Source organism: Talaromyces proteolyticus (assembly GCF_021365285.1).
Source record: "Talaromyces proteolyticus strain PMI_201 chromosome Unknown BGW36scaffold_14, whole genome shotgun sequence".
Lineage (NCBI taxonomy): Eukaryota > Fungi > Ascomycota > Eurotiomycetes > Eurotiales > Trichocomaceae > Talaromyces > Talaromyces proteolyticus.
The window spans coordinates 709,720-724,391 of NW_025764290.1; the positions used below are offsets into that span (position 1 = coordinate 709,720).

The window sequence follows — 14,672 nt, forward strand, 5'->3', positions numbered from 1 at the left end:
CGTATGATTGTGGTTGAGAGAGCTTTGCAACAGAAATATATGGGTTTCGGACTTTCAATAGAATTGATAGCATAGAGTAAAGCTTCCAGGCAACTTCTCCCCTGCGCTTTGCTGTGGTACAAGACATCGGGTGACTGAAAATTGAGGCTTGCTTTCTGCCTTGAAAGAATTGAATGCAATCGAAATCACAAATCACTTTGATGTATATCATATTCGTTTTTAAAAAAAAGTACGTAACTCTCCTTATCTCCTAGAGCGCTAGTTGTTTTGAGACTAGATCTATTGTTTATATCACTACTGAACTCCGCCTCCAAGTCGGAGGTCACTACCTACAGATCAAAATCTCGTCAACTAGTCCATTACTGCTCTTTCATTAATAACAAGCTGTTATCTCCCCATTAGCGCATACGGTCCTCGTAGGCCTGCGAGACCATTTGTGTGCTTACTAGAATTAACTGCAGGACTTCGGCGTGTTGTAAAGACAATTGCCACGTCATTCCACTTTTGTGACTCTTGCTGCAGGTTAGAATTCCCTGAAACAATATGATCTGCGTTCTAACAGTGTGAGTCTTTGCGGAATAGACGGCCTAGTTGACAGCTAACAGGGGTACCAGATACTGGCCCTACCAGCATGCAGAGTGCTATTCTTCATACTGGTGATACTCAAATCAACACGGAGGAATGGTTCGGCCTCTATCAGAACTGCGTGCGACATTTCCTGGATGTGGCACAACATTCACCGCTAGCGCAATCGCTCGCCGCGTTTCTCAATATTCTCCTGCCTTACCAACGCGTCTTAGAGCCTGTTCTCCGATTGACAGAATCTACTAGCCGCTATCGGTCTAAGTCCAATTATGGGTATATGCTGCGAGTGTCTCCTGGACCAGTTTCGCTTATTCCCTATATTCGGCGGCTGGTTGTTACGGCTACAGATACCCCCTTGACAATGCGAGAGTTATTTGGGGATGACTGGTGCGCCGGTATCGGACAATTACACTTGCAAGAACGTATGAACTATTTGTTTGCTGCTAAGAGTGTAGGCTGGCTGCAAACCAAAGCGCATTATGACTTGCCCCCATATGAAACCGTTCCATTTCTACGTCCGCTGCGTGACCCGCAAGAGCAAGAGCTTCGAGTGGCTGATGTTCGTTGGAGTGAATGGCTCGCTATGGAAGACTGGATGGTTGGACCGCGGAGTCCGTTTTGACCATTTTGTGTGTTGGGATCTCATTCCATGTAAGAGGCCCGGGGCAAAGATGAACTCAGTATTTCCATCAATGGCATTGGCGAGATCCACAAGACTCATGAAGAATTACTACACTTAGAGAGCTGCCAAACAGTAAATACCCCATCAGTTTCAACGAGCCGCATTTGCCATAACCAAAGAGGTGATCGGTTGGCAAACTAAGTGGGCAAAAAAGGACAATAAAAGACGGACGAAATAGGAAGAAAGAAAAAGAAAATAAGCTATACTTGTAAGAGCTAGTATTGTAAGAATATAATATACTATCTTCGATCCTCTTGACAACATGCTCTTTCCAAACATTTACTTTTGACGGTTAAGTACTGTGAACACAAATGGCTGTCACGTATATAATGAATCGCTGCCTAGAGGGGGATGATCATTCGATGTAAACAGCAAGTTTACATACTCAGAGAAGATCGACTCTATATGAAGTACCTGACCGCGACTATTGCATATGAGCCTTTCACCTTAAAAAGATATTTAGGTAATTATAAGCATATAGCAAGCAAAATAACTGGTCAATAGCACGTCGTCACGCCAATCGGGGAATACCAACTGCCCAACAGCCACTCACAATTATCGAAGAGTTTTATCTGCTACTACTTCTAGTACCAGGAATCACTATCTATAGATGGAGAGATAAAGTGTTAATAATTGATCTAATCTTTACCTTAGAGGATATAGCATTTATATAATTTATTATAAGATAGATATAAGCTTAGATTATAATTTTGATCATCTCTTAAATGCTATAGCTATGCTAAAGATAGTAATAAACAAGACTGAAAGATGGCTATAAAACCTACTAATAGTTACACAATAAGAAAGACTAAGATATTTAAAAGATATTTCACAACATCCATTGATAGAGAGTAGAGGAGATCTCAGTTTTAGAGTCTCGTCTCTAGAAACTAGTTAAATAAGCTATAAATAAGCATATTATAATATCTATTTATATATCAATATTAGTAAAGCTAGATAGAGAACTAGTCTACTAGTCAGAAGAAAAAGCAGAGACTCTTTGTCAAATCTTCTTTTCATTGCCGCTTCAAGCTGGCCTATTAGATATCGATGGGTACGAATACCCTCAACTGGTCGAATGCCCGGAGACCACGCCTTCGGAGATCGAAAGAGCAGTACGCAGGGCGACTTCAAACAAGACACACAAATGTCATCCTCCATAAAACTGTGGAGATCATTCTTCCAAGCCTCCATAGGCTCTTCAATGCCTGTCTCCTGCAGGGTTACTTTCCCGCACATTTCAAAGAAGCAATTACAATAGTTCTTCAAAAAGTAAAATAGAAAACAATTATACACAGTTTAAATCCTATCATCTAATAATACTTCTTGATATACTGAAAATATATTAAAGGCTATAGTCATTAATCACTTAACTATTCTTACTGACACCTATCATCTCCTCTCAAGCCAACATACAGAGGGCCAGAAGCTCACATCAACAGATCATACTATACACCTCCTTCAACACATACACAAAGCATAGGCCAACAGAAACATAGCTTCACTACTCCTCCTTAATATATCAGAGGCTTTAGATAATATCTCCCAATAACAGTTATTACACAACTTAAAAAAATTATATAATAAATAGATTCGTTTCTTAATGATCAATTTTTAATGCTTAAGTTCTAAGAATATATAGCACTATCAGCACCATTCAAATCAGAGTATTTTAAAAATCTTCATTTTTGCCAATCCCCTATCTCTTCTATAATACAGATCTAATTAGCATATATAAAACCAAGAATATAGATGTAAGGCTCCTTGCCACTGCCAACTTCTAAGTGCCAAAAAGTAATACTGAGGTAATTGGGCCAATTGCTCAATTACAGGGTAGTTGGTGGATAGGTTGATGTTACAATCAATACTGCACTGAGATTCGGCTCGGTCCTACCAATCACAACGCTAAAGTGCTAAATTTTTAGCACGCCGGTCTCCAAAATGCTCAACATCATGCAACAGGCTTAACGTGTTAAAATTATTTTCGCCCAGGAATTCCCGACTGAACGAAAGTGTTTTATTCAAAAGTTGTTCAGCGATCTCCCTGTGGCGGATATTATTTCGTGCCCTCTGAAATGCCATTGACGAATCTAATATATGTTGAACCACAGGTCTGTCTGGCCCTTTCAATCCAAGCAGGAATTTTGTCAGCAACTCCTTGGCTTTCTCATGGGCTTCGCAAGCTTGGTACGACAATGCCAGATCCCACATAGCCCTCATAAAATCGAGTCGTACTAGAGTACGTATTCGTTCCATACGAATGACAATCATCTGGCGCAACTCTGCCGCCTTGGCCCAGTCTCCTTTCAATTGATAATCCAGCGCCGCTTCGTCAATAGCTTCAATTGCCTTCAAAAATACTTCTCTATGTTCGAGTACAATTTGAAAGAGTAGAGAATGGTGAACATAGTTCGAAGCCCATGCCATCCTCCGCTGAACAGGGTCTCTATGATCGAGCCAAGGAGAAATGTTCCACGGCAAGTCGCCGATGATTGATGGAGGACTATCAATTAGGTTTTTCCATAAAATCCAGACCTTTCCCATTGATTCTGTGAAATATTTGGTATGATGTAGCCAATACTTCTTTGCATACGGCAAGAAAAGGAAGTCTTGGGGAGGTCGTTCATTGCTCGTTCCTGATTGCACATTCATCAAGGCATGCTTGAGGTCAAAGGAGGAAAAGCGTGATGAAGATGATTGCCTTCTCTTTCTAAGAATTTCTCGGGCAACCTTCGCGACACTAGCATTTTGAGAAGTCGAATTCATGGCGGCTGATACCGTACTGGAGCCATTTATTTGCCATGGCGTGGGTAGCGTTGCAAGCCGGGTTTCAAAGACATTCCAACTGAGGTATGTCACACAAATTTTGCCCATGAGCATGTCTGCTTCTTGTTTACTGAAGCAGATTGGAGTACTGTTTCTAGCACTACTCTCCACGTCCGGGAAAAGAAGGTGCTGTTTCGCTGACGGGTGGACAAAGTGTACAGTCAGTGCTTCCTCGTTCAGCTCCAGCAGTCCGCCACAGCAGGATACTGTTTTCCGTATGTCGTTGACAAACTTGGTTGTGTCCATGGTATTCTCACCGGGAACCACACTGAGAGCTTCTCGAAGCTCCCATAAAGTCAATGGCCGATATGCTGAGGAAACTAGTTGGAAAATATTGTTTCTGTATTTTGATCGCGAGTTCTTTTGTAGAATACGATCGTACACCGCTGGCAAGTCTGGTGGCATATCTCGTAAGGCAGTCAAAATGGCGTCGTCTGATTCTTCGTCGCATAAGCTGTCAATTTGAAGTACAACCCAGAGGAACCTATGAAAATGCCGGTTAATCTCGGGAACGCAAATAAAAGGGAAATAGGTTCAGTGTCAAGTAAAATACATACATTCCTCGAGCATTCGCTTTCAATGTGTCCTGTATTTCAATGATGATTGCAGGATTAGCTAGGCGAAGAGCACAGGATTTTAGACATTGATCAAGCTTGTTGTGGATATAATCGTTGATCTCATCTGTCAGAGATGATGTGTTAAGCTTGAATTGTTGAGGGAAATACTCATTTATAAAAGCCGCGGTCGGCTCCAGCTCCGATCGCGTCGTCAAGAATAATTTAATCGAGTTTCCTTCAGCAAGCGTTTGGAGAAACTCGAACAATATTTTCATCTCACTCTGCTCGCAATCGTCAAGGCCATCAATGATAAGATAGACGATTCTATTTTTCAGTACATTCGATTCAAATTCCCGGAATAAGTGAACAAGCTCATCAAGACCAAAGGAATGTGTCTGAGTTTCGTCTGTCCATAGCGACATAGAATCTAATCCATCCTCTGGGTCAACTGGTTCTACTAGCTGCCGGATCAGAGAGCCGATAATAGTCCTTGCCTTCAGAGACTGGGCGATATCGTATCTGCAGAAGAAATAAGCAGTCGTTCCCTTTGGGACGTGCGTAATCAAGTCCTCTGTTATATTTGCTGCGAGTACACTTTTACCAGATCCCAGCTTGCCAAAACATGTTAAGACAGTCCCTCCCTTTGAGTCACCTCTCCATTCCACATACTCAGGAGCTTGACGTATCCAGGATGAGTTTCCATTCTTTCTGATCTGTCGCCAGGTCGATCCGTAATCATATTTAGAGCATCTGTCAAGCAGAGCCAATTTAATAGCCAAGTTGCGTCGCGATCTGTCACTCTTGTCAATCTTATTCAAAAGAAGCGAACGAAATAAATAGTTCTGGCGAACTTCATCCTGTTGAGTCTTTGCAGACAGGAACGCGACTTCTTCTTTAATCTCATTTCCAAGAGCCTCAAGCTTGACAAGAAATCCGCCAAACTCAGAATCGAATGATCGAAATATTTTGATCCCTAACGGATTCAGATCTCTTTTGCGCGTAATTTGCACAGCTTTGGTGCATAGTTGCACAAGGTTGGTGAAGTATTCACAAATACTGCGCTGCAGAGTAGAGGAGTGAGGATACAGCAAACCTAGGTTTTGATAGCGGGGTGCTGAACGGCCGATGTTCATGAAAAGCTCCGAGAACTTTTCTAAGAAGGAGAAATGGTTTGTTGCTATCTGAAGAGTAAATCGTACTAATGCCCACAGCCCGCTCGCCATCATATTCTGGGTGCCCCCAACGACAACGTCGCCAATAGCTGCGAATGCTTGGATGGCATGGAGTACATTAGCGAAGCGCGTTCCAACACACCTCCTACCGATTTGCGAGATTTGGTCTATCTCCGCCGTTAAGCGGATTACATCGATTGCATCTGCAGAGTGGTCTTGGTGTCTAGCTTTGAGATGGCGAAGCGAAGTCTTTTCATCGGTGGAAAGAACAGCTTCGTATTCGGAGATGGCTTGCGCTAGCTGAATTTCTGGCTTACATTTGCCAAAGGTCGCTAAGGATACTGCCATTATTCCTCTGTGATATCGCGGGTCGTGGTAGACATGTTTTGAGGGGTTCAATCAATCAATTTGAACATTAAAATTGAGTATTCTAAACGTTAGATTGTTGGATTTGTTATAGAGTCAGTCATGTGCATCAGGCTGGCTGCACCTCCCCACCTAGCTTTGATGAGGCTGTGCAATTAGTGAGACTACATAGGCACGTAACACAGGTTTAACCAAAACTAGTTAGTTACATTTTGGGGGTCACGCACCTGGATGTCCTTGACCTCCTGCTCTTATAATTATATAATGGATTATACGAGGCCGACAAGGAAACCAGATTAAGACTATACCAGCTGCGGCAAGAAACGGGAATAAGACAATAAAAATATAGAAGCATAAAATATAGAACTGCAAGTATAGAGCAGCTAAACCAACTTAAAGGTAAATTTGATATATTCATTTTTAGATATAATCTTAACTAACAATTTATTAAAGAAATATACTGGATTTTTAAAAGCTCATCTTCAGTCCTTCGAGTCAGGGTTACGCTCCACAAACAGGTGGCAGCGCCTCACATTATGGCGTAGTCAATGTTCAATGAATCAAGTTTCTGCGAAACAACAATTCCCAGAGCATTTCGACCGAGAGCGGCGCCATCGTATTTTAGATATCTTTGGATTGTGTCTGTAAGCACACCATTCCGAGCAGCTGGAGGTTCTAGAGAAACTTTGCCATGTAGCTACTTCTTCCATTCAACTTGATCATCCAGGCGAAATTCGGAGCCCAAGTGTCTTCTTCCTGCAGCCATGACCATACTAACTCTGAAAATCCATTCGATTGCTACCTAGAAACTGAGGCTTCTGAACCCAGGAATGCAGTGCAATTAGGTCCTGGATTACCTGTTTCTGCACGGCTGAAAGTATGGGAAGTTTCATCGACAACGCTAGAACTTCTTTCTGCTGTAAGGGTAGTACTGGGAATTGGTGCTTAAATTGCAGGAAAAATCTGTGGGCCTCCTGTCGGTGCATCAGTCATGACTGTATCATCCCCAATTCGCATTTCCACCTTCAAACTCGAATACCTTTTGCGAAGAGTTGGTTACCGAAATTTTAGGTTTTCTAACATAGTTAAGTTCTCTTGTTGAACAACGCCTTATGCTTGTGTTCTCAGATCAATCTCTGACTGATATATCCATTTCTCGTGTGCCATTTTCGTATGGATGCAGATGGGGTTTGGAGTAAAACGCATCTAAGCACGAAAGCGAATTGACTACGATGTTCACGGCATCAAGTCCCCCAATATTGATTCATTCGGAAAGCCACATAACATGCAACGGAATTATTTTCTATTGTGGCACTCGTTTGTTCGGTCTCTCCCGTCTGCTGCTGGATGATATGTAGTCGTGATTCCCAGCCCGACTGAGACTCTGCGGAATAGGTAGGACCAAACGTCTGATGTGAATTTCGAGTCTCTATTCGAAATGATTGTTTGTGGTAATCATTATGCTGGATAGACTCCGTCACTTCTCCTCCTTTGGGGATATTCGTATTCGGATCTATTAGGGCTGAATTATATATATCCTGATATAAAGATGATAGGCTTCTAGTACTCGTTTAATAATTGCTGAAAGCACTTTTACAACTAGAATCTGAGAATCTGTGAATTTGACGCGGAAAATGACGACTAGGGAAGGGATATTCTGCACCATTTCCACCCTCTCCCTCTCCCACCGCCGCAGTAATCTGGCAAACTTTCCCCCCCTAGGCTAAAAAGGCTTAAATCTTTGTAGCTCTAGTAGTTCATGGATTACATCGAGTTCAGCACAATTTGCTGGAACGTCTGTTCTGTTTGATTTAGCACCCAGACTCACCCAGTCTCAATATTCTAACAACTATTATCTTTTCTTCTATGCTAGCTGGAAGAGATTTGTGAAATTCCATATCGTAAAAATTAGATTGTATTCATATAACCAGCCATCAACAAGAACCTCAGTCAAAGGGCCAATGTATGTCACACTCTGAATATATCCATTATACTCACTCATCACCTGTAAGGGTGACAAATAGAAACAAAGAGTCAAGTGAAATAGTGTGTCTGCCGTCTAACTCTCGCTCATATGACGCTGGTGGCATTGAAATAGGCTATCACAGAAACTACAACCCCCTTTTCGGGCAGAGGTTCACCGGAGAATAGGATATAACAGGAAGGTCATGACTAGATTCAGAAGGGCCAACTCGGAGTAAGGGAAGTTGTGCGTGTGTTTCAGGTTTATAAACGCAACTTACTGTCAGTATTCAAGGTAGACTGGGGGCCAAATCTAGGTAAGAGTCACCGCTAAACTTGCTGATATGGCGCTGGATACATGCAAGAGCTTCCCGTTTGTCTAAGAGATCCCGTGGGGAGATCCCGTTAATTATGCATTCATTATTGTAGTATTTTGACAGGTGAACTTCCGAGTCATTTCCCAGTATTTTACTCGGTGCTTGGAACCAGTAAATATCCGTTTTCTACTCCAAGCAGAAAGCCTGAAACGAATAAGAAATGAAGCGTAAGCTAAGCTACTAGGTATGGGTGCTCTGGAGCCCCTTCTGATGTTGCGGATTTGTTTCTAGCGTAGATTAACCACATATCACATACATTCTTGCAGTTCTTTCAGCGAGAATACACAAGTGTTTGAATCTGTCGATCAAATTCAGCTCCAGAACGTCTTCGAAAAGGTTCGCAACATAGGACACAAAGGCATCGCAAACTGCTGACGAAATTTCAAGCTCTACGATTAGGATTTTCATAACAGCGGTGTGTCTGGCTAGCCACTTGTTCCTTCCGTGAACGTAAATGATTATTTCCCGGCCCGAAATGATTAATGGGTCTTGCTGTAGTAGGTCTGAATGTCGTGATTTATGTGGAATGAGGACCTGCAGGCATCGGAGCCACCAGGCCTCTTTCCCCAACTGATGAAGGTAAGAATTCTATTCGATTGGTGTTAACGAGATGCCTCCTATACGTGGAATGAAGCACGAATTTGATGAGGGCATGGAAGGATAAGGCTTTTCACGCTTTTCTTTGGACTTTCTACGGATCGCAGTAATTTTATTTTGCTAATTTACATACTCAATTTTTTGCACCCTAATCAAAATGGTAGTTTTTCACGTCTCGATGGGTTGCTAGTTGCTACCACCGCAGCAGCACCAAATTCCTCCAGAATTCCCATTTTTTCTCCAGACGTCGCACGCTTACAATTTATTCCGAGATTGAGGGTCTCATTGGCCACTCAGATAGAGAACGCGCATAACCTTGCGCCTCTTTGCAACAAGGGCTGGAATGCACGCAAGGCGCTAGCTGGTAAGGGGCTTCATAATGCATTCGATCTCACGCTCCTCGAACCAGTCAACATAATATCTGTGTATATAAATTCTGGGTTCAGAGGGGTAGATTTTGTGGTGCAAAATATCTCGACCAGGTCACCAGACAAGGAGACAGTTGAGTATTATAAGTGTCGCGACTGGAGTGTATATGCAGCGTTGAATGCGGCGCAGCAACTAGCATCAACAAAGGTCACAGTTACGTTGCCCTGGTGTTCCTAGTTGGGTGTTGATCATCGGCTGATGATTCATAATAAACAATTTCCATTGTCTTCTCTTCGGTTTCCCCTGCCTTTCTTTGCAAACCATGGGACGTGAGACATAACATATTTCTCGACACCTTTCACAAATCACAAACATCATGGCAAGCATGCCACCTTCTGGATTCACCTTTTCATCAGGTTTCCTGTCCTCGCTTGCCCCCACCCCCTCATCGTCATCCCGAGACAGTAGTGAGGAAGGAAGTTCTGCGTCAACTACTCAATCCCTAGGAGCGACGCTTCTCTTTCAGGATTTGTCCCTCAGCGATGCTGCAGGATCGATGCTTACACCCCGAGCTAGGTCGCCAACTGCATGGCTGAGTCCGGGGAGCTCACCTTCTACTTATGCACAGCAGCATAATGCTTCTCCGAGTCCCAGACCGAAACTCAAGGCCTTCTCTCGCAGAAGCCGAAAATCTGGACGAACTCAGTCGACATTTTCCAGTACATCGCAAGCCAGCGTATATTTTGACGCCAGGGAGACGAGACCGGAGTTGATATTTTCAGACCATAGTACGGATAGAATACATATCCCTGGAGCCTTTCCCACCCAGGATGATCATAGCGAAAGTCATGCTGCAGGATGCGTCGAAATGGAGTGTGAAGGTGGGTCAGCAAGTAATCAATACAGCGACCTTGCAGGACCATCTGAAACGAGAACTACTGATATTTGTGAAGAGCTACTTCCTGGCGCTCCAGTTTATCGCAATCGGCTTCAAACTGGCCTGAAAGAGGTGAAAGTTCAACTAGCACGTCTTGCTAGAACTATAGGAATCTCTGACCTGAAAAAAGATCAGTCTCCTGATTTGTATGAGCTGCATGAGCGAACCAAGAGATATAGCATGTTTGAGTACGCAAAAACTCGGACTGTGGGCTTCATTGGTGCCTCTGGAGTTGGTACGGTTTTCTACTGATGTTGTTCGATACATCTGTTCCTAACTCCCAGACAGGCAAAAGCTCCTTGATAAACTCTTTGCTTGATCAGCAGAGCTTGTCACGTTCAGTATGTATCACCTCTCTCTTTTGTTCCTTCGGTCCTGTGTACCTATTAACATACTACCACAGAGTAGTGATGGCGCGGCATGCACCTGCGTCGTGACTGAGTTCCGACATGTTGATAAAAATCACACAGGACCTTTTACCATTGAAGCGCAGTTCATGACCGCACAAGAAATGAGTGAGTTGTTGGATGAGCTCCTCTCGAACTTTCGTCAATTCCATGTCACTTCACTCAATCAGGCGTTGGAACCGGGGGAAGAAAAGCAGAAGTGCCAAAGTGAGGCTGAAAGGGCATGGGAAACGTTTCAATCGCTGTTCAACAATCAGCCAAGATTGACAATGGAGTTTCTATCAGTGGACTATGATGGGGCCCGTTCAGACATTCTTGCTCAGTTAGAGCGGTGGGCGCATGCCGGCCTAACACTGCGACCTGGCGGGTCCGATGCGCTTGATTACTCTACGATTTCTGGTGATCTTAAGGAATGTCAAGACTCCCTCGACCTATTGACTGCCAATAAAATGGGTAATGGTAGACCGGCGTTGTGGCCGTTCATCAAATTGATCAGGTTTGTAGACCCATCTATAAAGGGGACTGACTCCTTTCTAACTCTTTTGTAGAGTATATCTCAGTTCACCCATTTTGAAAAACGGCTTAATATTGGCTGATCTACCAGGTATGCGCTCAGGATTTCAAAGTTCGAAGTCAAACTTCAACTCACCAAAGTTAGGCCTAAGCGATCTTAACTTTGCAAGGGTCCGAGCCACCGAACGGTACCTTGCTCATAGTTGCGACGAAGTCTTTGTCGTCGTGGACATAGCTCGTGTTTGTACAGATCTGTCTATCCAAGATATTATGCGAAGATGCAGAAATGGTCAGCCGCGACGAATCATCTGCACAAAGTCTGAGGTATTAAGCATGACCCTTCCCGCTGGAAGGTATGTACTGATCTGTCTTCCTAGGCAATTTCACCCGAAGAGGCAGCTCGTGGAGATTCCCCTGCTGCTCTTAAAGTGAAGCAGATGAATAGAGATGTCCAGGCTGTCCGAAAACAACTTGAAGAAACCATATGGGGTATGCGGAAAGCGGATGGAGAACGACTAAAAACACTCAACCACGAATTATTTCAACTAGAGTAGGTTCTTGATCTCAAGGTGCAATGATCTCAGTCGCTGAATTTGTTGTAGCGACAGAGAAAAGGAGTTGGATTTCGAGTAAGTTATATGCGCGTGAGATAAGGCATATTCCTGCATACTAAATGGTCGTCTAGGATAAAAAAGTTTCTCATCAATCGGCGAAACTCCGAGGTGTCGCAAGAGCTCATCCAAAGGTATCCAAATATCAAGGTTTTCTGCATCAGCAACACACTATACTCTAATTACCGTCACGGTCGGGGCAATCAGGACAGCTTGGTGGAGGCATATATTAATCTTACGGGAATTCGTGAGCTGCGACGCTATTGCCAATTGGTCCCAGCGGATGCTCTAATGCGTTCGGCATCCGCGTTTCTGGATCACAAAGTGCCAGCTCTTCTGTTATCTTTGAATCAGTGGGCATTGTCTGGAAAAGATTCGGTTATGGCTGAAAAGGCCGGTAGCCTTCGACGGGTTCTGGAAAACATACAACAGGCTCTTCACCAGGTAAGCTTGACCCAAGAAGGTTCTTCAGATTTCTGAGCAAGCCTTTGAAAGAACAAACTGCTCTGATACTCAATAGGAATTTATTTCCTCTCGAGGATGTGTTCAGCTTGCGCGTCAGAGCTTAGATGATCTATTCGGGGAATGTGTCTATGAAGTGATTCGTGAGTTACTTTGTGGAATGATTTTTTGTCTCTGGTCTAATGAATTACCCCAGAGCGTTCTCGAGATCGCTGGATGACTGATAGTATTGAAACCAGCCTAAAATGGGCAGGAGTGAGTTTCACTAAAAGTATTCCCATTCCTATAATGCATTCCTGATTTAATCCACAGTTGGCCCCTGGCACGTATGCCGCCTTCTGTCGCAAATCTGGAGACTACGCAACTCCATCTGAGCCTCGTCGCTGCTGGAATGATGAGTTAGTCCGGCCAGTGCGTGGAGAGCTAAATGATAAATGCAACGATATACTGGATTGGTTGGAAGCCCAGACGGGGAAACTAGCGAGAGAAACTTGCGTCATTTTTGAAAAATTCCACAAAGAGATTAAGGGTAAGTCCTTAGGTTGGACAAACGCTCGTTTATTACGGACCTTCGTTGGTAAGATGACTATCTGACGGCATCCTGTAGCGCATATTCATCTTGCACCCTACGCTCTCAAAAATCTTCAAAAAGGCATGAAATCCAGACAAAAATGCATTGAAAACCATATAAGGGAGTCTATTCAGAAGATTATTCAGAGCTTTGAGTATGATGTCCCAGAGATTGATGATTGCAAGCTCGATTCTAACAAGCTCGCCAGACTCTTAAAGCGAGATATGCTTCATGGCCACTCCAGCTCCTTCATCTCTGTCCTGATGCAGCCTGCTTATGCCGCCATCAATCGTGAAGAAGGTGTGGCATACAATGCTATTAACTTTATCTTTCGTATGATAATATTGACATTTTCATTCAGGTGATAGAAGTCACACCCGGCGGACAAGAATCATGAATGATCATCTAGAGCATTCAAGGATTTTTACTGCTTTCTCTAGAGAGGTCCACACGGAGTACACAAAGATTGTAACAGACTGCTTTGATGACCTGCTGAAAAACTTAACCGAGCAGGTAGATAGTATGGGAAGAGACTTCCAGGCCGTTGTTACAGCTGAAGGCCAAATTTCAGAGGCAGAACAGGCACCCGCATTGGCGGATGCGCTCAAGTCCAAGGTTTGGAAGATACACGAGATCCTGAAAAGTGCCCAGGCCACTGTACGGGAGCTCGAGGCGAAAGAGTAGATGATATGATATCTAAAGCAATGTACCCTCCGCGAGGAGAACGACTCAGCCATCGGCATTTGAACCGTGATATATAAAGTTGTCTATGTTACGATGGGTCAAAGCAAGCTAGAGCTAGAAACAGACCTATTTTGTCCTTATGTAGCCATTTACCATTCTACGCACTCACCCACCCACTTTTCGTAGACTTACACAAGGCTCAAATGAATACGAGGCCAGGGATATTGAAAATTTTTCTCGAAAAGGGGTTGGGAGGTATCAGACCGAATCCACTTCAGAAACTCGATCGATCTCTTCGTTCGGTCGATTTTAGCTGTGACTATAGTCTTGACTTCACCATGCGACTCTGACAATCACCGATGCAGGACGCGTCCACCACGAAGAATGATGAATTATGCCCTGCGTTAGGGACAGCAGACACTGTTTCAGACGAGGAAGAGACTCGCAGGGTTGATAGACGTTTCGTTGGCACTAACGTTGTTACGAAATATCGCGCTAGACACACACGATCAACTTCTAAGCTATCGACGTTCGAACTTAAGGGGCATCAGGAAAATGCGAGAAGATCATGCAGACATCCGTGTCTTTGCAGCAAAGGCGATGTAAGCTTCAATCGGCATTTCGTGCTTAACTGCCAGGTCTTGTAGGGTGGCGTTACCAATTCTGGCGTGCTGCATCAGCTTCCATTGATGCAGGTTGAAGTGAATAAAACGAAAAACCACACAGAAGCAAAATAAACATGCCGTGTCTTTTGAAAATCTGGCATAACAGCACACGAACTTTTTGCTCTCCACGTGACGGGAATGCTTTAGGTAAAAATATAAGCCGGCATTACTGTCGTCGTTGAGCTTGCAAGAGAGGAATGAACGGTTCGTCGAAGTAGATATATTTAAAGGTAGAATTGATAGATATAGAATGGATTCCCGAGTCTGTATTAGTGATCCATCGACCGAAATTGTGTGCAACCCAATCATTTTTCTTTTTTAGCGGGAAT

At 43.6% G+C, this 14,672-nt stretch overlaps 4 protein-coding genes across 4 annotated transcripts; 2 read left to right on the forward strand and 2 right to left on the reverse strand.

Annotated features, from left to right (window-relative positions):
* Nucleotides 1-631: 631 nt before the first annotated feature.
* Nucleotides 632-1,207, forward strand: BGW36DRAFT_351120 (uncharacterized protein; the record flags this gene model as incomplete). The annotated part of the gene is made up of 1 exon (XM_046213346.1): nt 632-1,207. The coding sequence occupies one exon, from the start codon at nt 632-634 to the stop codon at nt 1,205-1,207; it is 576 nt and encodes a 191-aa protein (XP_046066333.1).
* Nucleotides 1,208-3,172: 1,965 nt separating this feature from the next.
* Nucleotides 3,173-6,170, reverse strand: BGW36DRAFT_307606 (NACHT domain protein; the record flags this gene model as incomplete). Its single annotated transcript, XM_046212254.1, has 2 exons — nt 3,173-4,577; nt 4,651-6,170. 2 exons carry the CDS (start codon nt 6,168-6,170, stop codon nt 3,173-3,175), a joined length of 2,925 nt encoding a protein of 974 aa, XP_046066334.1.
* A 301-nt stretch (nt 6,171-6,471) lies between these two features.
* On the reverse strand, nt 6,472-7,250 carry BGW36DRAFT_390144 (uncharacterized protein). The gene is made up of 2 exons (XM_046217439.1): nt 6,642-7,250; nt 6,472-6,587 (listed from the first exon to the last, which is right to left on the reverse strand). The coding sequence occupies exon 1, from the start codon at nt 7,172-7,174 to the stop codon at nt 6,962-6,964; it is 213 nt and encodes a 70-aa protein (XP_046066335.1). The 5' UTR covers nt 7,175-7,250; the 3' UTR covers nt 6,472-6,587; nt 6,642-6,961.
* A 2,619-nt stretch (nt 7,251-9,869) lies between these two features.
* BGW36DRAFT_364783 (uncharacterized protein) lies at nt 9,870-13,678 on the forward strand (the record flags this gene model as incomplete). Its single annotated transcript, XM_046214590.1, has 13 exons — nt 9,870-10,665; nt 10,719-10,771; nt 10,834-11,333; nt 11,386-11,441; nt 11,496-11,674; nt 11,728-11,900; nt 11,953-11,979; nt 12,036-12,405; nt 12,482-12,566; nt 12,620-12,678; nt 12,736-12,952; nt 13,031-13,294; nt 13,356-13,678. 13 exons carry the CDS (start codon nt 9,870-9,872, stop codon nt 13,676-13,678), a joined length of 3,102 nt encoding a protein of 1,033 aa, XP_046066336.1.
* Nucleotides 13,679-14,672: the final 994 nt, after the last annotated feature.